Source organism: Raphanus sativus, chromosome 2 (genome assembly GCF_000801105.2).
Source record: "Raphanus sativus cultivar WK10039 chromosome 2, ASM80110v3, whole genome shotgun sequence".
NCBI lineage: Eukaryota > Viridiplantae > Streptophyta > Magnoliopsida > Brassicales > Brassicaceae > Raphanus > Raphanus sativus.
The window spans coordinates 835,179-859,018 of NC_079512.1; the positions used below are offsets into that span (position 1 = coordinate 835,179).

The 23,840-nt window shown below is 31.6% G+C and overlaps 3 protein-coding genes across 3 annotated transcripts; 1 reads left to right on the forward strand and 2 right to left on the reverse strand.

Moving 5' to 3' along the window:
• Window positions 1-516: 516 nt before the first annotated feature.
• Window positions 517-2,422, forward strand: LOC108835339 (glucan endo-1,3-beta-glucosidase-like). The gene is made up of 5 exons (XM_057002698.1): window positions 517-574; window positions 663-691; window positions 776-787; window positions 2,024-2,249; window positions 2,327-2,422. The coding sequence occupies exons 1-5, from the start codon at window positions 517-519 to the stop codon at window positions 2,356-2,358; spliced, it is 357 nt and encodes a 118-aa protein (XP_056858678.1). The 3' UTR covers window positions 2,359-2,422.
• A 1,327-nt stretch (window positions 2,423-3,749) lies between these two features.
• LOC108835341 (putative F-box protein At1g67390) lies at window positions 3,750-6,638 on the reverse strand. Its single transcript, XM_018608607.2, has 4 exons — window positions 6,257-6,638; window positions 4,724-5,353; window positions 4,358-4,531; window positions 3,750-4,221 (listed from the first exon to the last, which is right to left on the reverse strand). The coding sequence occupies exons 1-4, from the start codon at window positions 6,581-6,583 to the stop codon at window positions 3,883-3,885; spliced, it is 1,470 nt and encodes a 489-aa protein (XP_018464109.2). The 5' UTR covers window positions 6,584-6,638; the 3' UTR covers window positions 3,750-3,882.
• Window positions 6,639-7,213: 575 nt separating this feature from the next.
• LOC130502823 (uncharacterized) lies at window positions 7,214-18,449 on the reverse strand. The gene is made up of 3 exons (XM_056997562.1): window positions 18,407-18,449; window positions 8,203-8,378; window positions 7,214-7,579 (listed from the first exon to the last, which is right to left on the reverse strand). The coding sequence occupies exons 1-3, from the start codon at window positions 18,447-18,449 to the stop codon at window positions 7,343-7,345; spliced, it is 456 nt and encodes a 151-aa protein (XP_056853542.1). The 3' UTR covers window positions 7,214-7,342.
• Between the last annotated feature and the right edge of the window lie 5,391 nt (window positions 18,450-23,840).

Consider the following 23,840-nt stretch of genomic DNA (forward strand, 5'->3'; position numbering starts at 1 on the left):
GATTCTCATACAGAGTGACCTTTGGATCTTAAAATTCCCTTTATTTATAGCTCATTAACGTTTTATTCACCTCAAAAAGCCAGAAAACATTAATTAGTACTCCATCCGTTTCTATAACATTCACGTTCTGAAAAAAATCTTCGTTTCAAAAAGATACATCTTTTAGGTTTTCAATACATTGATTAATGATAAATCGTACATTTCAAAAAATATAATTATATTTATTAAAATATTATTGATTAAAAGTTATGGAGAATAGTTCATTAAAAAAAACAATGCATTGGTAATTACAATTTTATGTTTTTTTTAATAAATGTGAGAAACTTAAAACATACATCTTTTAGAAATAGAAGAAGTATATATCCAAAAATGTCTTTGCTTTTTTTTTTGAACTTTAAATTCTCTTTTTTTATGTGTGTTTTAAAATAAAAGAAAAATTATATCAGTGTAACACTTGCATCGTTTATATACATAGAAGATAGTAGAAGACTTCTCACGCTCAGATAAACTCAAACAATGGCTAATGCATGTATGTGCCTTTGCTTCCTCATGATCTTCTTCTACCTCTCTTCAGGTGATGAAACTACAACTAATTGACCATCCTAATTAATTTACTTACATGTCCACTTAACATTGTTTCATTTGTGTATCTGTTTGCGCAGAGAGAAACTTTATCAAAGTCAACGCAGAGGTATATGCTTAGACCAGTTACAAGTAAAACGATGTTTGTTCTTCTTAATTACTCAATATGCTTTGTTCTAACTAATTGTTATAGATGAAGACATGGTGTGTGGCTAGGGGTGTCAAAATGGGTCATGACTCATGGGTTGACCCAACCCAAACTGACCCATTAATCCAAATGAATTGTTTATTTTTGATCCAAAGTATTGATGGGTTAACAAGTTAATGGGTTAACAGGTTAATGGGTTAACAAGTTAATGAGTTAACAAGTTAAATAGGTCTATTGAGTTGGGTCAATTCTAACCCATTTAGTTTTTAACTAAAAAATAGTCAAAATCACAAAACACACAATTTCCCACAAAAACCGGAAAAACATAATTTCTCGCCAAAACCGAAAATACGATTTCCCACCAAAATCGTAAAAAAAAAACAATTTCCCGGTAAAACCGGAAAACGCAATTTCCCGCCAAAACTGGAAAACGTAATTTCCCGCCAAAACAGGAAAATGCAATTTCCCGCCAAAACAGGAAAACGTAAATTTCCGCAAAAATGAAAAACAAAATTTTCGCCGAAAACGCAATTTCCCGCCAAAACCGAAAAACGCAATTTCCCGTCAAAATCGGAAAAAAGCAATTTTCCGTCAAAACCGGAAAAACGCAATTTCCCACCAAAATTGGAATAACGCAATTTCTCGCCAAAACCGGAAAAATGCAATTTCTCGCCAAAACCGGAAAACGCAATTTCCCGGCAAAACCGGAAAAACGCAATTTCTCGCCAAAACCGGAAAACGCAATTTCCCGGCAAAACCGGAAAAACGCAATTTCCCGCCAAAACCGGAAAATGGAATTTCCCATCAAAATCGGAAAAACGCAATTTCCCGCCAAAACCGGCAAAACGCAATTTCCGGCCAAAACCGAAAAACGCAATTTCCCATCAAAATCGGAAAAACGCAATTTCCCGCCAAAACCGGAAAAATACCATTTCCCGCCAAAACCGAAAAACCTAATTTTTGCCAAAATCGAAAAACGTAATTTTCTGCCGAAACCGGAAAAACGCAATTTTTCGCAAAAACCGGAAAAATAAAATTTTCAATTCGATCAACTTGGTCTTAATTTAATTTATGTCTCAATTCGATCAACTTGATCTTAAATTAAAAATGGTTCATTATAAAGATGTTGGGTTCATGGGTCAACCATTAATTCATCTGACCCATTTAATTTAGTGGGTCACGGATCAACCCAACCCATTTAATAAATTGATTGGATTGACCCATGACCCATTAATAGTCAACCATTTGGGTTATGGGTTGGGTTGACCCATTTGACCCATTTTGACACCCATATGTGTGGCTAAACCTTCTTCGGATCAATCAACACTTCTGGATAACATAAACTATGCATGTTCACATGTGGATTGTCGCCTTCTTTCAAGTGGGTATCCATGTTATTCACCCAGCAATCTCATAACCCATGCTTCTATCGCCATGAATCTTTATTACCAAACTAATGGAAGAAACTATTGGAACTGCAAGTTCAAAAACTCTGGGCTCATTGTCATAACTAATCCCAGTGAGATTGATATTCTCTTTCTCTTCTTTTTATACGTAAAAATGTGAAGAATAATTTCTGTTTTTCTCTTAATGTAGGTTATGGAAACTGCTATTATGAATACACATGAAGAAAAAGCATATGGACGTGTTTATGACATTTTAGTTTTAATTTCCAAAAGCTTAAAAAGTTTGATTTAGCAAGTGTTAAATGTTTAGTTCCTGAAACTTTTCTTTTGTTAACAAATCATATTTGATATCATATAACCCAAATAAAAGAAAAGTATATATCATGCATTTTATCATAATATATATGTTTAACCTTAATGAATCGATTTTGTTTTGGTACGCTCTAATACACTTAAGCTAACAACGAGTTTACTTTTATTTCCAGAGTTTAATTATTCACAAGACTTGAAAATCTACATAAGAAAAAGCACTTAATATTGAATATAAAATAAGGAGAATCCAAAACATTGATTTTGTGTTCAAATAAAATAAGATTTGGCTTCAATACAGAGATTGTGTTGGGAGCAATAGTAGCTCAAAATTCAAAAGCAATAACACATTATACAGAGAGCAGACGCATAGCCTTTGTGTAATATGCTAGTGCCCAAAGAGTACTAATGCTCAACGATTGTGTCTTCCATCAACTCCACCGGACTAAGCCACTGCATTAGGTTTTTGTTTTAGTGTAACTCAAAATCTAAGAGGGGAAAAGAAAAGAGAAAAGGAAGAGGTTGTGACAGGCGGCAAGATGAGCCCGCCGGCTACCGGAATCATTAAACGGCGCGACGGAGAACTCGAGAGAAAGTGGGTGGCAGAAAAAGAGGTGAGAGAAAGTCAGCTATAATGAATACTGGTAAATCTGTTCTTATATTTGTAACGGTTAGTTACAAGCTTTCCTTATGCATGTGATGGTTTCGGTTACTTCATACCTTTTTTATTCCACGGCATGCTTCCAAAAAAAGAGCCTCTCTACATCCATTTTCTGACCAATCAACTCCAACGGCATGCTTCCAAAGACGAGGCAGCACTAGACCAGCCAACCTGGGTTTAATCATATGAATATTCTAGAAGTTTATAAATCATAAACATTACTTTTTTTTTTGAAAAACGTAACGTTTATGATTTATAAACGTTACTTAATTAAGAATTGATTATGGATTCAAACCTCTAAACTCTCAGCAGTACAATTAGAAACAGGCCATCCTTTGTCTTGCTCTGAAAATGTCAATCCTCCTTTCGCAATGTCTTTCAACATTTTCTTATGATCACCGAGAGGGTTTTGTGTAAGCTGAGATTTTTTCAAGTAACTGTATCCTTTGACGAACTTTGATCAAATGATCTCATGATAATCATCAACAACATCGTGGGAAGCTAACATGACTTGAAGTGATAGTGCTGTATCCCACAACTGACTACCAAAAGACTGCACCATGTAACATATTAAGATGTCAACATCCTGGAGACAGAATATATGACAAAGCAAATTTGACCAAGTCAAGAACTCAACAAGACATTGAGATAATAACTCAGCAGCCAAAAGTAAAATAAAATTCAAGTTAGTCCAAATTATATCCCAAATATCTAAACAAAAAAAAGGAAATACAACAATACTTTAATCCAAATTCTGAAGAGTTTATTTTTCTCTATTACCAAAGGCTAGGTTCAACCAAATCCTGATCAGAACATGTGATATTAAGGTATTTGTGACATTTTGGAAGTTTCTTTAGCTTCGCTATTCCCGCTTTGATTTTCGACTTATTAGTTGTAGATGGGGACGATGGTCTAATCATCATCACATTGATTACCGTCCCATGCGTTATCATACTCGAGGCTAATGCAAACTCTTCCCTTGAACCGCTAAAGTTAGACAACCATACACTATACACGCGGAACTGAGCATTAGGAAACGGTTTTGTCTCTTCCCAAAGCATACTCCTTGTTATTTCAATGGAAGACTCACTTTCTTCTCTAGCAGTATTGTTACCCTATGTAAGCAACAACAACAGAAAACATGTATCGATCCTTTAGATATATAGTAGTTTAAGGCAGTCGTTATAAAATTTAGAAAATTTGGCAAATTATGTGAACATGTATTAATTTGAAAATATAGAATGAACGTACCTTCAATAAAATCTCAAGTTTTCCCATTGGTTCAGGCCATGCAGCTAACACTTCTCGGAGCATCTCAACTTCTTTTGCATTAGTTAAGTCTACACTCACCGACATTATTGCCAACATTTTCATACAATAATCGAATCCGCTCAGCATGACTTCATGCGCAATGCTTTTTTCTCCCTAATATTCATATGTATATATCTCAAACATGTCAAGTATTGACAACCTTTCTTTTTCTATCAAAATGATACAAAAGCATACAAAAGAAATATATATCTGATGGGGCATGATATACTTATAATATATGTCAAGTATTGTCAGCTTTTCTTCCCCTACCAAAATAATACAAAGGCATACATAAGAGATATATACCTGACGGGGGCATGATATATTATAGCTAGTGTGAGCAAAGCAATGTCCTGCAGCCCAATAGTTCCGATGAGAATGGAGGCTAGGGCTCGCTGTAGCGCAGTTCTCTTCCGTACACGAGAGATATCCAATGGAGAGGATATCTAGGTTGGGTGAAGACACGTTAAGGCCTTCTATCTCAAGGCAAGATAAAAATAAGAACTTTAGGTTGTGGTTCTCAATCTTCAGAGTCCCACTATTTTTGTGGCAACTAATCCTTAGTGCAAGCACTTCGAGAGAAGGGCAAGACACAAGGACTGCATTAAAGACTTCAGTCTCTGCGGAGATGTCAATGAGTCTGAGATCCTTTAAACTCCAGCAACTGTAGAAAGCATGTGGAGCTTCTAAGTTGTACTCATCTAAGAAGAGAGATATAAGGTCTGGGTGGGAAAAGGACTTAGGAGGCAAGTCAAGTGTGACATTGGATCTTGTGACTGAATCCAAACGGTCAAAAAGGTTTACAAGTTTGAGATGCTTGATGTGTTTCACATTAACCAGTGACTGAATCCAAGACTCAAACACCCCGTCTTCACATTGGACTGAGTCATGGTAGATTGTGCATCCTTCCAAATGGCCACGGTGATCCTTTATGATCTACAAATTAAGCCAATAACTTATTTAAGACAATTTTTGAATACATACAGCGCCAATATCTTACAATTAAATTGCAATAAACTGTTAAGAAATAACTTCTAAACTATGATGAACAATGCACTTGATTCGTCTATATATACTGGATTTTACTGGAAATTTACAAGGAATTGCAAGCTTTAAGGGTTGCATATCATATTTTGAATCCACAAATTCGATTTGTGCTAGATATTTACTTTATTGTTTTAGATACAAGTATTTCCTTTATGTGTAAATGGCAAGAACTCATGTTTCCTAGATTTCATATTCACTGTCATAACAATTTACTTGTATGTATTCAATCTCAAATCTATTGATCATAAGATTTGAAATTCAAATATTTTCGCGCGAAAGCCCATGAGCCTTAACCTTCAATAAAAGCGTGAATTTCAAAATAAAATATATTTATTTGGTATAAATGGCAAAATATCATTTTCCTATATTTCATATTCATTACAATAACAATTCTCTTTCTAAATTCAATATCAAATCTACTGATCATATAAATTTGAAAATCCAACATTTTCGCGCGAAAAATGGTTAACCTTAATCTTCAGTGAAATTCAAAGTAAAATCCCATGAGTACAGTACAACAACTACATTAAACATGTTTGATATCTCCAATAAGTAGAACGTCTTTCCTCAAATGTTATTATCTGACCTCAAACAAGAGCAAATGTATCATGAGTTATCTAGGTTTACATTTTGAACTTCAACAATCAACAAACAATATCATCTCATAGATATTAAGATTCGTAATATAATTAACATCAACTCGTCCATCAGATTATAACCAGATCTGTTCAAGTAATTTATTTCTCCTAATTAAAAAGTCCTGAATGATGATATTAAAGAAAAGAAATAGACCTTTGTCACCGATCTAGCAGCTTGATGAGAAACCTCGGGCAAAAGAGTTTTAACGTTTGCGATCTTTCGCATGTCCAAATAGAGATGAGATGTCTCCTTCCATACATCCACCCATCTTTTCGATAGAACACTTGTCCTAAGGACTTCTTCCATGGACAACTTCGATAAGACCTTAAGCAAGAGATCATTTGGGAGCTTACTGATCCAATCAAGGCTATTGACCACCTCAACATGAATCATTTCTCCATCCACGTCTGATGATGGTATTGATCTATCCATCGATTGGGGTGCTAAGACAATGGATTCTTTTGAAAAGAAAACGGACATGAATCACAGAGAGATACGCTTGTCTAAAGTTGAGCTAAGTATGTGGAGGTTTATATGTGGTTGATTACGAGGAGACGCAAAAGATCATTAATTAGAGAGATACGGAAAATCTGGTGTTGTTGTCAAAATTTAAACCCCATGATTACTATATTTTTATTATTTTCATTTGCACTGTTTTCTCAGTTAAGTATAGGAAATATTTCTTGACATATATGTAAATGTAAATAAAATAATCCATTAATTTAATTATTGGTAAAACTATGTGATTTTAAGATGTATGCATATGTACTGATATAAATAAATTTTGGTAGGTATTTTTTACAAAAAAAAAGAAGGTATTAGAAAAATAACTTTGACTTTAAGTTTGGGGGTTTTTAGTTTACGAAAAAAACTTTTGGTTCCACAGACGGAGCTTTTAAAATTTAGTAGCACTTCTTTTGATAAAAGTATCATTTTCTATAATATAAACCGGTCCGTTAGAGCATATTAACCCTAAGAGCTAAAATGAGGCTCTTAATATTTTTTTAGTAATTAATGATGGTTAAGAGCTTGTAGTTAAGAGACACCTAAATTTGTGTCCTCTATTGCAAGTTTTTTAAGTAAAGGTTCTTAAAAAAATTGAAAGACATGAGAAGAAAGAAAGAACTTGAGAATGAACATTTGATCTTGTGAATACACTTTCATTATCCATATCATTTATACAAGTTTCTGATAATATCACCTAACTTAACTGAAACATTATATTAATAAAAATTTCATCTAAGAAACACCACACCACTGAAACAAAACAACGGGAAAGCAACTTACGGGATGAAGAAGATGTCCTACTACACTGTTCAGAAGCTGAAGATTCTTCTTCCCGTGAAACGTCACCTGCTTCGCCTTCACCTGCCTGTTCTTCACGTCGACCTTGTTCCCGCACAGAACGATGGGGATGTTCTCACACATGCGGCAGAGATCAAGTATTTGCTCAGGTAGACCAATACCATCTTCAGCCTGTAAAAACACATGTGCAAGAGCCAAGCTTTAAGCTTTCAAATTCATCAACAATAAGAAGAGCAAGCGTTTCCTGATCAAACTTAAAGAAATATTGCACATGATTTTGATTCCTCATTAAGCATAGAACAAAATCAAAAACTTAGCTGCTGGACAAACAACTAAAGACAGAGTCATGGAGGAGAGAAACAAGCTCGTGCTTGCTCATCCTGTGGAAACATGACAGTAAACACACACACTATAAATAACAAAAGCTACAAATAAACCCAACAACATAGAGAAAGTGAACTCCCAACAACAACAAGAAAATAAGCTTGAAGCTGACATATATAACACAACAACAACAAGAGACTGAGGCAGGAGAGTATATCTAACTAGAGATTCAAGAAAAAGATTGAACTTTTAACATACCCATTCGATGCTTCCTCATCACTGAACCTTCTCAAGGTAATGCAAAACAACGAGAATCAGGGTTTCTTCATCACAAATTAAACAGAGAGAAAGACGGCGCAAGGATGCGGTGAGGTTTATGCTTTTAAATCAATCAAAAATTAAACTCAATCAATCAAATATAATTGAGTGATTGAGAATCAATCTGGAAAAAGAAGAAGAAGAAGACTCACCCACCAACGAGCGAGGAGGACGAGACGGTCTCCATTGTTAATGTCGACGAGAGAGGAAGAGAAGAGAGAAAGAGAGGAAGAGAAGAGACAAAAGACTTCAGATCTTTTTCCATGCGACACGTGGCCATAAGAGTTGCCCCTTCCAAGCCTTACGCAAGAGGCGAGTCTTGGGCTTTCTTTTTTTTTTAATATTTTTTTTATTATATTTACTAGGAAATAACCCCGTGCGTAAACGCCCGTGAATAGTGAATTTTTTATTTATTAAAATTTATTTTATTTAACTTTGTAATAACTGTTAAAAAAATTAAACTGATGTGTAATATTATAATTATTTCAAAAATAAATAATTATCTGTCTAACTGAATACTTATATAATGTATGAATATTAAATAAATTGTGTGCATGAGAAATGATTTTTTTTAAAATTATGAGTAACAAAATAAATTGTTATAAAAATAAACATTCTATATTTTATAAATGAGATTTTCTATAAAATATTTTTACTTTAATTTTCGAGAAAAACATACTAATTTTCCCTTTGATAAAATGGATTGTCTAAAGTACAAGTCATTCCCTTTATTTAATAGTTTCATCAGTGATTAAATTAAATATATAAACTTACACAAGAAAATTTCATAACTAATGGATTGCTAGACAGTAGATTTTAAGAAAATACTAGATTTTGACCCGCCCTTAAAAGGGCGGGTATATTCTTTTATTTTAAATTTAATTTTTTTATATTTGTTTTTTTCTGATTATATTTGTATTTTTGTAATCATATTTGTGTATAAATTTAGATCAAATATATTGTAATTTAAAAATTGATCCGATATACGTACGGTTAAAGCTGAGTTGCGGGTCGAACTCGCCCTATTAACCCGCCAACCCGCGGATTTTCAACTTTGTTTTGGTTAAAAATATGACCCGCACAACCTGCAAACAAATAATATTGTACATGCATCCGCTCTACTTAATTTTGTGGTTATCCTTGGGTTATATATATTTTAAAAATCATTATTTAATTTAATTACTATAAAAGTTTATTTATAATAAAAATTTTATACATGACTTAAATTTTAAATTATTATTATTAAATTCTTGTATTTAAAAAAAGTATTTACTTTTTTAATTTTTTTTTAAATAATTTGCGGGTCAACGGGTAGCCGCGATCCAAAATCCACCAACTCATATTAAGTCCGCATAAAAAAACTTATAACCCGCATCCGCAAATCAATTTTTCAAATAGTTGGACGAAAAATAGTTAGTTAGTGAAAGGATTCAACATTTTTTTTCAGTAATTTTTTTGGTAGTGATTCCCTTTTAATAGTATAGATGAGGTACAATGTTGTTTTAAATTAATTCTATACCATCATTCGATACCAAAAAATTATATAAACTTTAGTAATAGAAACAGTGGTTTATACAAATCTTTCTTACGCACATATTTAAAATGTTAGAAGTCAATGGTTTTGATTATAGTAACATTTAAAGTCAATAACAGTAATAGGCTTTATTTAAATGAAGGAGAATATTATAAGTTGTTATAAAATAGGTTAGTTATCAGATTTTGTTATATCTAATAGGTTGGACTAAAAAAATGAAAGGGTTTAAAACGACTTGTATAAGTCGACTTTTCAAAACTGTTTCCCTTTTAGTAGTATAGATGACTGATACACGGAGTAGATATCATTTTTCTAGTATATATTTCGGTAACTTAGCATAAAGATTCCTATAGCCTGGTGGTTATGTTACCCCACGTTCGCTTTGCAAGCTTGGTTCGAAGTCTAAGTGTTGCCTTTCCTTTTTAATTTTTTTTTTTAAAAAGGGCAGTGAGGTCATTTTCTATTCATCTTCTTCTCTGGACCCTGCAACCCTAGCTATGGCCGTTTTCGAATTTTTCAACACAAAACTTCGATTTTTTTAATGATTTATGTGGTTAACCTATGTTTCTTTGTTCTTAGTGACAAATCGTGATATTTTCAAGGTGAAATCAGCAATTTCAAACTTGACAAACCCAGAAAATTTCTTCACTGATTATATACCCGAGTTAGATAGAATCTCTACAGATTTAGGAAACATTACCGCCGAGTAATCACTCCAGTTAGAAAATTAAAAGGGATCCCGATTTTTATGGACTTGAGGTTATTAAAATTACAGTTAGATGCAGTTAAGAAATATAAAGTTGAATATTCTGTGTATGTATCGTTTGAAAAAATAAGTTGGACACAACCTTTAATCAATTGGACATGTTGAAGAATTAATAGAATAGATATGAATAACATAGATTGTAACTGTACGTTTTTCTGAAAAAGTGATTTTCACAGATTATTATAAAACAGATAGATCATTTTAACTAATTTTTATCATGGTTATTCATAGAAATATAAACCAGTATATCTGCACAAAAAAACTGAATAAATTGTAGATTTTGATTAATGACAAGGTTATGAATAAACTATTCCTAGTCACTGACACACAGCTATAGTTAGGAACAAATTCTTATTAATTAAAATGATATATTATATTCCAAAATGTAGATGCCAAAAAAAAAAATTCCAAAATGTATAGTTATGTTAGTAAGATAGCATAAATCATATTTTAATAGACAAAATGGTTGGTTTAAGTAATGTGAGTATTTCTATAGAATTTGTTATTTAAAAAGTATAAAGAATGAACAAATAATGAAAAGACACTTTTATAGATTAGTGTTGAAATCTTTTTGGATAAAATGACATACCCGTAAACATTTATTTAGATTCTTTAAAAGTAAATAAATAAAAATAATAATTAAATAACAGCATTCATCAAAAATGTAGTTTCGAAAATGAAAAAAACATGCCACTATTTTTAGTAACTTTATTATTAGTAATTCTACCAAAAAATCACTTATTTATCATAGCTTTTTTTAAATGATACATAATGATCGATATCAGAAACCATCTAAATGTTTTCATTGGTGTTTAAAGATGAATCACTCTCTTTTATACTTAGATTACCAATTGCTAACAAGTAAACACAATAGGATAAAATTTATTTGCATCAGATGTTTTGTCTTTAAGTGAAGGTTTAAATTTGACCGACCATGAAAAAAAAATGTGACACCTAAAAAAATACAATTATTAATATATTAAAATAATTGGAATAATTATTTTTGAAAATTTACGCAATTTTTAGGATGAAGAAACACATACAATTATTTATATTAAAACAATTAAATTACCTAAAAACTGAACTACTAAATAGTTTTAAATAACTTTTAAATAAATGAAAATACAATTTCCTAAGATAATATATAATTTTTAAAAATTTACGCAATTTTTAGGATGAACAGACACATAATTAGACAATGTGACCATTTCTTCAAACCAACGAACATTTTTTCCATGTTATGTCTTTATCTAAAAATCTTTGGTAAATTTTTAACAATGTATCTTTTGATTTTCTAGGCTATTTATGATTTTGGAATCAAGTCACCGTGATTTGCCAAAAACATATATCCTATATTTATCATAAAAGAAATTTTTTATACTAAGTTTTAAATATAAAACATGTATAAAATGAAATTATCATAAAAATCACATAAAATAAACAAAACTGAATGGACACTGATATAAAAAGAGATAACCTTAAATTAAAAAGCAGTTGTGCATAGAGACTCAGAGAGGTAAGATATACTATCAAATATATACAACATAGACATTCACAACAGTTTTTTTGGTCAAAAAACATTCGCAACAATTCACAACATACAAATAACATATTTTTTTTCAAAAAGCATACAAAGATATTTGAAAACTCATGAGTGCTAAAAGGTGTAACTTTTGATTTAAAGATTAGAAAGATGCACCCGGTTGAACGGACACAACCCTAGGAGAAAGGTTTTTGATAATATTTTTTTTTAATCGTATGAGAAATTGATTTGTTCAATATTAGCACATGATGGCTTCGTGAAATTAGTATTAAACCGAGCGGTTTGGTATATATACTGATTAGATACCTTGATGCATGTGAATTATCTCTCTTACGTTGAAGGAGCCTAGTGGGACTTTTAGGTAATTATCGAACCGGGTCTGCTGTTCAAAAAAAAAAAATAGAACCGGGTCTGCTGTTCAAAATAAAAAATCGAACCGGGTCGTAAACATGTGTTTAAGATTCCTCGGGTCACAGGTGACAGTCATGATGAGACCTTGCTTCCTTGCCAGTAAAGGAACTGCACAGATACAAGTCTGGTAAGTTTTACTGATATTAAAAACATATATAGAATAAGTAATTAAGAGGCCACAATGGCACAATTTACACAAATGTGTATGTATAGTCTAGTGATTAATTTTACATTTATAATTTCAAAAGATGTTTGGTTTGATTCTTTCAGTGTGCATTATATTTTTCAGCTTCTTTTGTTTAGAGCTTGTAACCTTGACAAGTTTAGGACTCCATGATAAATATTTTTAAATATTATCTAAATGTATGAATATAAGATAAGAATCATGTATTCATGGAATCATGTGTTCATGGAGTAGACATATCAGGAATACAGTTTTGTAGAAAAGAAAAACTCATCTTTTCATTTTGTAGAAGAAAATTATGACTAATAAGGATCTTTTGCTACCCAAACACGAATGAACCCCTCTTTCTATAATCTGTTGTTGATAATTTTTCATTTTAATATCTTCTAAAAATTTGTAAAAAGATAACTGTACACAATTCTTTTTCTTCACAATTTTAATAACTTTATGAAAGTTACAATGAAAAAAACTTATAGACATAGCCTATTTATAGTTTCTTTAAAGAATTCTATGAATAGTACATTTATGATATATTTTGAATAGGCACATCATTACAAAAAGGCACATAATGAAAAGATATGTAATTACATAGAGACACTTATTGAGATATTTAAAAACTTTCTTATAATAATTTGTCTTTCATAATGAAAAGATACAACTCTTAAGTATATCTATTACAAAAGGGTTCAATGGTTAATCTTCTGTAAATATGCAACTTTTCAATTATGAAAAGATTTAATGAAAGAGTTTTAATGGTTTAGTTTGTGAAAATATGCAATCCTTCAGCGAATAAAAGGGTTTAATGGTGTCTATCTACTAATATTAACAATTTTTTAATGTTGAAAGGTTGTGAATCTCAATAAAGTTGAGAGGTGTTTTATATATGTAACTCTATAAAGTTTTAGTTTAAGAGTTGTGTCTTTAAAAAGTTGAGAAGTTGTGTTTTCTAACATGTAATTCTAAAAAGCTTTAGTTTAAGAATTGTGTCTTTACATCATAAAAAATTAGTTTTGAAAAATTGTCAAATATTCCAATAAGTGTATTTGTAAATTTATTTGTTTGAAAAGTTTTTTATTAATTAGTATATAAAGAGTCATGTCTTTCCATTGTAAAATAAAAATAAGTTTTAAAAAATAGTTTTTAAAATAGTATTTATACAATGGTTATAATTAATTTAACTAAAAGTGTAAAACATATATATATATATATATTCGTATTTAAATAAATATATATATATATAACAGTTATAATTAGTTTAACTTATTCAGAAGAGAATAATCAAATATAAATACATAAAATTAAATAAAAATTCATAAATTCCACAAATAACAATGTTTTGACAACCATCAACTTGACATTTTTATAGTTTAAAAATAGTGTAATGCATGCACTATGCATATCATCATTGACAATGACGGTTGTCAAAATTTCGTTATTGACATATCTACAGTCATTTTCAAAGATGATCCAGGAACTATCGTTGGAAATATGTCAAAAGCATCATCCCCATTATTAATGGTTATATGAGAAACTATCATCGTAATCACTGATATGTTTGAAACTATTATTGTCACTGATGATATTTTAGTTTTTTTTTCAAAAAAAATAATCCTGTAAGTTTATGAAATATATTTTTAAAATTTTATCTAGAAAACTATTTTAATTTTTAATTTTATAATATTTTGTGAATTTTATTTAATATTATTTTTTAAAGAATAATCTTGAAATATTTTGAAAATATATTTTATTCTTTGAAAAATATTTTTAATTTTTAATTGTCTAATTCATTTTGTTAATTTTATTTAATTTAATAAATTTTTATTTAATTTTTGAATTTTATTTAATTTTATAAATTTTGATTTAATTGTCTGAATTTTGATTTAATTTTCTTTTATTTTACCTGTTCAATATGTCACTTTTTGATTTTGGAGGTTTTTTGTGATACAATTATCACTTCGAAAGTTAAAAATGTTACCGAAAAAACTTCAAAGTTTAAAGTATCATTAAGTGACATTTTCAAGGTTTGTTATACGATATTTCCCTAAATTTTCTTTTTCTCATCAGGGATCCCAGCCTGGATACTGGAGAAAATAGTGTATGCATTAAGGGATACATAAACCTTCCTCTTAGCCAGAATGTTCACTTTGCCTGCCACTCTCTGCATCCTATTTGAGCTTTCATGACAAGTTTTATGCATGGCTGATCTAAAAGTAACATTATGAACATCTTAATGAACACATCGTTGGTGCTGTCCAAAACAAAACAAAAAAGCATACATCGTTGGTTTCTTCATATGTTTACATTAGTGGTCTTAGTTTACAGAGGGACAGAGGGAAAGATATAACATTACGAATAGATTCGTATTTATTGTAATGCAATAAGTTTTAGCATTATAAATATTGAAATCTGATCGAAACTTGACGATCTTTACACTTCTTCTTCAAGTACAAACTTCCCCACTTAAACGCATGCACATGCATATGAGTTCTTCTGGTGAACATCACGAATCAATTACTAAAGAAACAGAATTAGGAAACTAAATATGAAACAATGAAAACTGAGTAGACTGCAATTCAAAAGAGAAGAGAGAAAAGGAAAGTCACAAGCGGATTGGTCGTCCAAAAAATAAGATGCAATTCACCCCATCTCCTCTCCACATTACTAAATTCAAAAAGAGAATGGATCACGGAGACATTCAAATACGAAACGGTGAAAAGAGAAGCAAACTTATAGATATGAAACTAAGAACAGTTAGCTAAAAGATTATGAGAGAGACATTAAGCGGAGTTACTTGTTGGCTTTGACTTGCCGGACTGAATAAGCAAATCTGTGTTGACTTGATTTTTCTGTACTTGCCGTGGTGATATATGTAATTCCCAATCGCTGCTTTTGGTAGCAACATTTATAAACGCACGGCTTATGTCGGAAGCAATTCTGAGATTCTGGGTGGAAAGATAGATTGGAGAAGATGAACGTAAAAACATATGACTGGATTTGGATGTTGACAGAAGCTGAGAGAAGTAAAATCTGGAGAGGGAGAAGGAGCGAATAAGAGCATCTGATGAATGAACTACTACAACAGACTGAAAACATGTACCATTAATTCTATTAATAAGTTTGTGAAAAGAGACGACTTTTGAAGGAGATGATAACGGTTATCCAATTTGTGTAAGCGAGGCTTTGAGGAGCTATGACTTGTGAATTAAAGACGACGATTGAATCGATAAGGTCTGAAGACGCCGATTGAATCGATGACGTCAGACTCTCATCTTAAACAAAATAAAGGCCATTAGATTACTTACTCCGAACAAGCTTCACCTTTTGATGCTTATTTTTTTTTCCTATAAAAAAACAATGATGTCATTGGTTAACAAAAATAGGTTTGCTATTATATATAGATTCTAAAAGGTTTGTTAAAAGTCAGCGATAATGCTACTCTTACTAGCTTAAAATAATAAACTATACTGTATACAACTCGGGTTATGTTTTTTGCTGAAAAAAGTATACAACTCGGTTTTACAATTTCAATTTTGGCATATATCTCTATGGGACAATGCAGCTGGCTAGGAGAAAATTGTAAATGTAACTAAAATTATAAAGCAGTGACTCTGCTTCATGTGCTTCGCCAAACAGTCATAAATGATTGTGTGAAGTTCAAAGGTAGTGTTTTAATTCTTCACTAGTTTGTTTTAATAAACCCTATCGACTGATTCGGTTAGTCTCATAAAAAATCTACTTAATACTATAGAGTGGATTAGTCCGAAAATATATCACACTGTTTGACCCAAATTTGAATTATCTTCCCACTAATATCAGAGGGTACACCAATCATCTATTACATACCACTATCTAAACCATTTAGACTGAAACTCAAATACAAATTTGTCAAGTAGTGATAATTCTTCACTAAATTTTAACTTGCGTTTTTAAAGACATGTTTTTTTGCGAAAATTTAACACTATGTTAATAATGTTAAAATACCCGTTTAAAGTTTTGCCTTTAATTTTTTAGGTTTAATTTTCATTCAGTTTAATTTTTATTTATAAGTTGATTAGTTCTCATATTAATAAATATACTAGACTTTGATCGCCAGATGAAATCTTATTCCTGTCAACTTAATCTTTCCTAGTTGGGCACTTTATATGATCACCATCTTTTCAATCACTTTCGCGTCACGAAACAAGAAGCTGACACACACACGTACTTCTTATTCTTTGATTTCAGTGGAAGTTATTATGTCCATAATCTCCCTTAAATCTTTAAATTTTTATTTAAAGAATAATCCTCTATATCAATAATGGTTTGAACTTAAAGTACAAAGAAATCAAACCTCTTGTACAACCAATAAACTACCAACATTTTGGTTGTATCCCTTATTCAAACCGCTAAAATTATACTCCATCCACAGTGACACCAAAATCAACATTTTGCAAATGGTTTTATAGTCCCCAAATGAAAACTGACCTTTCTTAGGATCATTGCTAATCTATACATACAAGAACATGTATAAATACGTATTGAAACTTAAGTAACAAGACATATATACTTTTCAGCTCTCACAAGATAAGTCAAACAAGACAAGAGTAGTAGAACAGTCATTTGATGGGGAAAAAATTCAAACAAGACATATATTACAGATATCCTCAAAACATATAAACAGTATATTTTTTCTCGCAAGATAATTCAAACAAAATCTCTTCATTACTTCACAAGAGTCCATCCTTTGTTACCGTTTTTAGATATTGAGCACTGTTTATTTGGACTAACATCTTAAAAAAAAGTTCTACCGTTCTAATATCTCATAATTTAAATAAATAAATCACTTAAAAGTAAGAAAGAAGTTACAAAGACTTTTTCATATGAAAACTTTTAAAAATAGTTATTTAAACTTTCATTTCAGTTAATTAATAACAATATTTTAAAATAAAATATAACTATAAAATTGGAATATTAATATGATTTTTATTTAAAAGTACTCTTTCAGTTTTAATTTAGTATTGATGTTTCTCTAATATATTTCTTACTTACCAATTCAGTTTTTCAGGTTGTTATATTTTGCTCAGCGCTCAATTATTCATATTTTTATATTACTTATGCATGCAACCCATAGTTATTTGTTGTATTTACGTACAGCAATGGCAACGGAGTGACGTACCCCCGACTGTTTTTTATTTTCCTTTATAATATATGTTAGTTTGATTAAATTATTCGTAATTCAGTGAATAAACATAAAATTTGCCCCCCAATTCAATTTGTCTTTTTTTTTTGTTAGTGAGTGATAGTGTTGTGCCCCCAACTAAAACTTTTGCTGGATCTGCCACAGCATTGTTAACTAATAAATATATTAACTGCATAGTTAATAATTAGGCAAATCTCTTGAACTTAGAAAACATTTGCAATCATTTAACAAATAAAACATCTAATCCTCTCAAAAGATTTCATAAGTCGTCAACAGAAAAAGCATTTAATAGTTATCTTGCCATCTGACTCCAATTATAGGTCAAAATTGTACAAAGATATATCTAGTCAAAGATATTAATAACTTGTACTTTATTATTATCAACTTATCGCCTAAAAACTTAGATCAGGAAAACTCTAAGTAATCAAATCCAATAGATCTGATGTTAACATGAACATGAGATTAAGATTTACTGGTTTGTATAAAGAGACAAAATCTGACAGAGTTAACAAAAAATAACTCATTTGTTTGGAAGAAAGAAAAACAGGCGTTTTGGACTTTTAACATATTGACATATTTGGGTTTGTCTCCTCCTATGAAGCTGCATCAGGACAAAATATCAACACATTGAAATCCTCGCTCACAATCTCATCAAAAACAGGGGCTGAAGCTAAAGCCAAGGTAAAACGGCTACTGAATATTGACAAAGAAGGAGGAGTGGGCAAATACTTGAGTTTACCTGAGCATTTCAGCCGCAAGAAGAGAGATCTTTTTGCCTCCATCGTGGATAGAATGCACCAATGTGCAGTCTCCTGGTCTTCCAGATGTCTATCCACCGCAGGCAAACTCACACTCCTGAAGGCGGCCCTTGCAGCTATTCCAACTTTCCCTATGTCATGCTTCCAACTCCCTGTGAGCTTATGCAAAAAGATACAGTCCGTTATGACTCGTTTCTGGTGGGACTCTAATGATGGGAAAAGGAAAATGATCTGGGTCGCTTGGGATAAGATGACTTTACCTAAAGGAGCGGGAGGTTTGGGCTTCAAAGATATACAACGCTTCAACATCGCTCTCCTTGCAAAGCTCCCCTGGAGAATCATCACTAATCCAAACTGCCTTCTGTCACGAGTTCTGCTGGGTAAGTACTGTCACAATGACAGTATACTCCGAGTTAAGCCAGCAAAGACGATCTCCCATGGATGGCGAGGAATCCTTGCAGGAAGAGACCTCCTACTAAGTCACCTTGGCAAGGTGATTGGTGATGGCGAGACAACAAGAATCTGGGGGGAACCTTGGATCTCCTCTAAAGCAACTCTACTCCCACACGGCCCTGTACAAGAAGACATTGGTGATCTAGTGGTTGCAGATATGTTGACAAGAGGCTCGAGAACATGGAACCTTACCAAGATAAAAGAACTGCTCCCTGAACTGGTGGATGAAATCCTTGCAATTAAGCCAAGCGAAACAGGAGCCCCTGACTCTTATATTTGGTATCCAACAACCTCAGGGATATATTCTGCTAAAACAGGATATGCAGCTGCTACTGAGATGGACCTCCACAAACCTACGCTACCACCAGCCATAGCACTGCTCAATTGGAACAAAATGGTATGGAATGTAAGATGCGCGCCTAAACAGAAGCTCCTGATATGGAAGATCCTTCACGCTGCTATCCCTACTGGTGACAATCTACAGAAGAGAGGGATCTCACACGACCCACGCTGTCTCCACTGCGGAGAGCCAGAGATAATAGACCACCTCTTCCTCCACTGCCCACTCGCAATACAGGTGTGGGAACTGACTCCCATACGCTCAAGCTTTGCATCAGGATCGTGCCCTAACTTCCTGACGGCGCTGGAAACATCTGCTACATGGACTTGTTTGCCTCCAACGGGGGTAACAGGAGCCATCTTCTTCTGGGTGATCTGGACTCTATGGACCTCGAGAAATCAGAGAATCTTCGAATCGTGTATCTCTTCACCGACAGAGATGATCACAAGAGCTATCGCTACTGCTCATGAGTGGGATAGAGCACAATGGGACCTCTTACATACGCAACAGCCTCCTGCTTCCCGTACTCTCGCATTGATGTCGTCGCTCCCCCAAGGTACCATCATCTGCAATACTGATGCTGCCTGGAACCCGGTAACAAAGAAAGCAGGTCTGGGCTGGATCTTCTCCCATCCAAACGGCCAAGCGCGACAAGGCTTTAAAGCGATTGCATGCGTTCAATCGTCTCTCCAAGCAGAAGCTCTAGCGATTAGGGCTTCACTCCAACACGCCTTAGATCTTGGCTACACCAACATCTGGTTTCGATCAGACTCCTTAGGGCTTATTCAAGCCATCGATTCAGCAACCAAGCCGAAGGATCTCTACGGAATCCTCTCGGACGTTGAATCTCTATCTGCGTCTTTTAGTTTTTTTTTCTTCTCGTTTATTCCCAGACTTCAAAATGGGCACAACTGATTTAGTGGCAAAATCAGCTTTGTTTAATGCTACTTGGGTTTAGGCCCAAAACCTTTGTTCGCTTTTTTTAGTATGTAATTTAAATGGTTGATAAAAAAAAAACATATTGACATATTGATAGGGTTTTGGACTTTTGAATTATTAAAGAAAAACAAGTTATGATTTTGAATTTTAGGATTTATAAATCAATACAGATATGAAGTAGCCCGAAAAAATTGCATCTAAAGCCCAAAATCGACCCATCGACATCGCTCTTCTATGCTATGTGATTATAGTGGTGTTCTTTCCCTAACGTTACTTACATAGAAAGTAGATAGTGTAAGAACAAAAATATAAAAATAACAGTGGATGGGATGTCGAGTGCATTTTTGGTCCGACATCATTCATATAATTGAAGCAACCAGACACCCAAAAAAGACGAAACAACTTGAAGCCAGCCTTAGATATTGTCCAGATACTTCTTTTTCTGTAGGTTTGGTCTATATATGGATTATGGAATAACATATCAACACACCTAATGAATAAAGATCGGAAGAGAATCATATATCTTCTTATCACTATTTGATTACATACATTTTTCACGATGTTTGGAGAATAATAAGACAAAAGACCATCTTGATAAATTATAAAACAATGATGTTATTTTGGTAACTTTGTATTTTTATGCATTTAATTAGCACGCCCGTGATATTTTTTTTGTACTCTAGCCACCTAAGTAGTTTCAAAGACAAGCAATGTATAAAACTTCGATTTGTTCTTTAATCGTCTAGTCTTAAGTTTGTTATTTCTAGAAATAAACGAACCGACAAAACAGTTTCTTTGTGCTGTATATTGAATTTAAAATATAGTGTTATTTGTTATGGTCCGTACATGTCGGTTCTTGCTTCTGGCCATCCTTGCATGGCTATCCAATCGCTTAGCTATTCATAGATGACATTATTTTGAATACAATCATTATTTATTATTGATACTAATCATTATTTATTATTAAATAATGGAAAATGTAATGCTATTATTTTTGGTAAAGATTAAAGAATCTAACATTATTATTAGTTCACATCAAACTTTAAAAAGAGTTTTAGTCAAAAAATAAAACTTTAATTTTGTCAAAAAAAAAACTTTAAAAAGGGTGGACATGCGAGGAACCTACCATTGCAGCGACCAATACGAAGCTGGGTGTGGTTTCGAATCTTTTATTATTAAACACAAGACTTGTTTCTCCTCTATTTGCCTCCTACGTGGCATCTCATGTACCCTTCAACATATTATTTTTTATCTGTAACGTATTTTATACGAAATTTTATTCGTATATATTTATTTATATATTTCGGTATTCTAATAATATGTCTTTTAAAATAAAAACATTTATAAAAATTAGTATTTTATTAGAAGTTTTGTTCATACATACAGATATATCATCTTACATGTTCTAGAAGTTGATTTATTTATCTATTGCGTAAAATTAAGTTACATTGTTCATGTACATCTATATTGATATAAATCATTTTCTAGGATTTATTTACATACTTGAAACAAAAATTTACTGTAAATTATACTTTACTCTGAGTATTAGTTTGGACCTTTCATAAACCTAAAATACTCCAAATTAATCAAAAAAACACACCAGTTTCCTAAAATCACACTTAAGTGAAATTATATTTATAATGAGGACAATCCAACCCAAAACATTAAAAATTCAAAGATAATAACACCATAGATATAGCTTTGGAGCAAAACTAGTTTGGGAGCAAGACTGATGACAATAATATTTGTAACTATGTTATTGATTGGTTACGTATTGGGAGCTAAAACTTGAAATTATAATATACGAATCAAATTGCACAATAACAAACATGTTATATATAGGCATAGTAACATAAATTTCATTAACTAAGATATATATACACAACATGAGAAATAATATGTTTAAAGATAAATGTGACCTCGGTTGATTTTGATTTGTTCTTGGTAGTTTTATAGATCTCTAAACAGTTTCCAAAACAATACGGTTAGTTTTAGTTGCAAAAAAAAAAAAAAACAATACGGTTAGTTTTAGAAAATGTGCATAAATTTATCATTAGGAAGAAGAAAAATATAAAACTGAATTGTAAAGAGTCTGTATCAGTTTTACATTTTTCTTTTTCCTTAGATCATAGTATTTTATTTTCTTCTTTGGAAAAACATCAAAATATTAAAAGAAACCATCTCTAATGATGCATCATTTTGAGGGAAAATAAATAAATTTGTAAATAGTGTTCTCTCAAATTTGAAAGAACAGTATCCACAAACTCATTTTGTCTAAATAAATGATACATCATTGGAGATTATTTTTCTCATATTTTGATGTTTTCTCATTTTGTGTTAAGTTTCTTTTTATTAATAAATCAGCCTTTAAACTTCAATATAATTTTTTTATATCTTAAAAGCTCAATATTTATTTTATACTTTAAAGATTAATAATATTTTTTTTATATAATTATAGGTTTATATAAATCTTTGTAAATTTTTAGAAACTAAACTTATGTATATAATTAAGATTTAGTTAAAACTTAAAATAAAATCAAATTTGGATAAAATTTGTAGGTTTTATAAAATAATAACCATTATTTTGGAATTAACAATAAGTAGCAATAGCACTATATATTTGAAATTATTTTTTAAGAGGAGAAATGAAAAAAAAAAACTATTGGAGCAAAATGTAAAACCACTGGAGATGTTCTTACGATTTATCAGTTTTATATACATTTATCGTAAGGAAGAAGAAATTATAAAATTTATGATAAGGAAGAAGCTACAAAAGGATACACAACTACTTGCAGTCCATTTCGAACTCTTTACAATTAGGTCTGGGTTCGCGGGTCAACCCACCCCGACCCGCGGATCGAATGATTATTTTGCATTTAAAAATCCGACCCGCATAACCCGCGAACCAAGTATTTTATATCTGCACCCGCCACGCTAAAACCCGCGGGTAAACCGCATGACCCGCGGGTAGTAATAATTATATTAAAAATAATTTATTTTAATTATATATTAATTATTTTTAAAAAATAATATTAAAATAAATAAAAATTTATATATTTTATATATTTTTACGAAAAATAATTATTTTAATTATATATTAATTATTTTTTAAAAATAATATTAAAATAATGCATTTATAATTAAAATTAATTTTTAAAAAAACTTTTTTTTATATTATGCGGGTTGGCGGGTACCCGCGACTCATATTCGGCTAACCCGCACCCGCCCCGCTTAAAATAATCTTAACCTGCACCCGTACCTGCAATTCAAAATTTTCAAATTGCTCGATCCGCACCCGCCCCGCGGCGGATCAAACGGGGCGGACCCGCGGGCTTTGATCAAAATTCTCAGCCCTATTTACAATATACCTGGTGAATAAAAGAAATAATAAATAATTAACAATGTTTATTCCAATAACTTTTTGTCAGAGATATTAATTACAATATCTTTCATTCTTTCTCTCTAAAAATAGCAATAAAATCTGTCTTAGATATTTTCCTTAAGACCACTATTTCATTATTTGGATAAATATCCCAATACTATGATAGTATGATGTATGATATACATTATTACTTTATAAAGGATATTGATTCTTACAGAAAAGATCATCTTTTTGACAGAGATGTTCAACATACTTCTTAAGCTTTATTATTTATACTGTAGAAACTTTAAAAGTTAATATT

What these genes read in the sequence shown, in the direction of transcription:
- LOC108835339 (XM_057002698.1), top strand. Translation starts at nt 517, where the DNA reads ATGGCTAATGCATGTATGTGCCTTTGCTTCCTCATGATCTTCTTCTAC. An exon ending in CTTCTTCTACCTCTCTTCAG is followed by an intron (nt 575 to 662) that starts GTGATGAAACTA and finishes CTGTTTGCGCAG; the next exon opens with AGAGAAACTTTATCAAAGTC. An exon ending in CATTGTCATAACTAATCCCA is followed by an intron (nt 2,250 to 2,326) that starts GTGAGATTGATA and finishes CTCTTAATGTAG; the next exon opens with GTTATGGAAACTGCTATTAT.
- LOC108835341 (XM_018608607.2), bottom strand. Translation starts at nt 6,583, where the DNA reads ATGTCCGTTTTCTTTTCAAAAGAATCCATTGTCTTAGCACCCCAATCG. An exon ending in ATATATCATGCCCCCGTCAG is followed by an intron (nt 4,532 to 4,723) that starts GTATATATCTCT and finishes TATGAATATTAG; the next exon opens with GGAGAAAAAAGCATTGCGCA. An exon ending in AACTTGAGATTTTATTGAAG is followed by an intron (nt 4,222 to 4,357) that starts GTACGTTCATTC and finishes TTGCTTACATAG; the next exon opens with GGTAACAATACTGCTAGAGA.
- LOC130502823 (XM_056997562.1), bottom strand. Translation starts at nt 18,449, where the DNA reads ATGGAGGCAAAAAGATCTCTCTTCTTGCGGCTGAAATGCTCAG. An exon ending in CTTGCGGCTGAAATGCTCAG is followed by an intron (nt 8,379 to 18,406) that starts GTAAACTCAAGT and finishes TAAAAAAAAAAG; the next exon opens with AAAGCCCAAGACTCGCCTCT. An exon ending in TCCTCCTCGCTCGTTGGTGG is followed by an intron (nt 7,580 to 8,202) that starts GTGAGTCTTCTT and finishes GTGTTTTTACAG; the next exon opens with GCTGAAGATGGTATTGGTCT.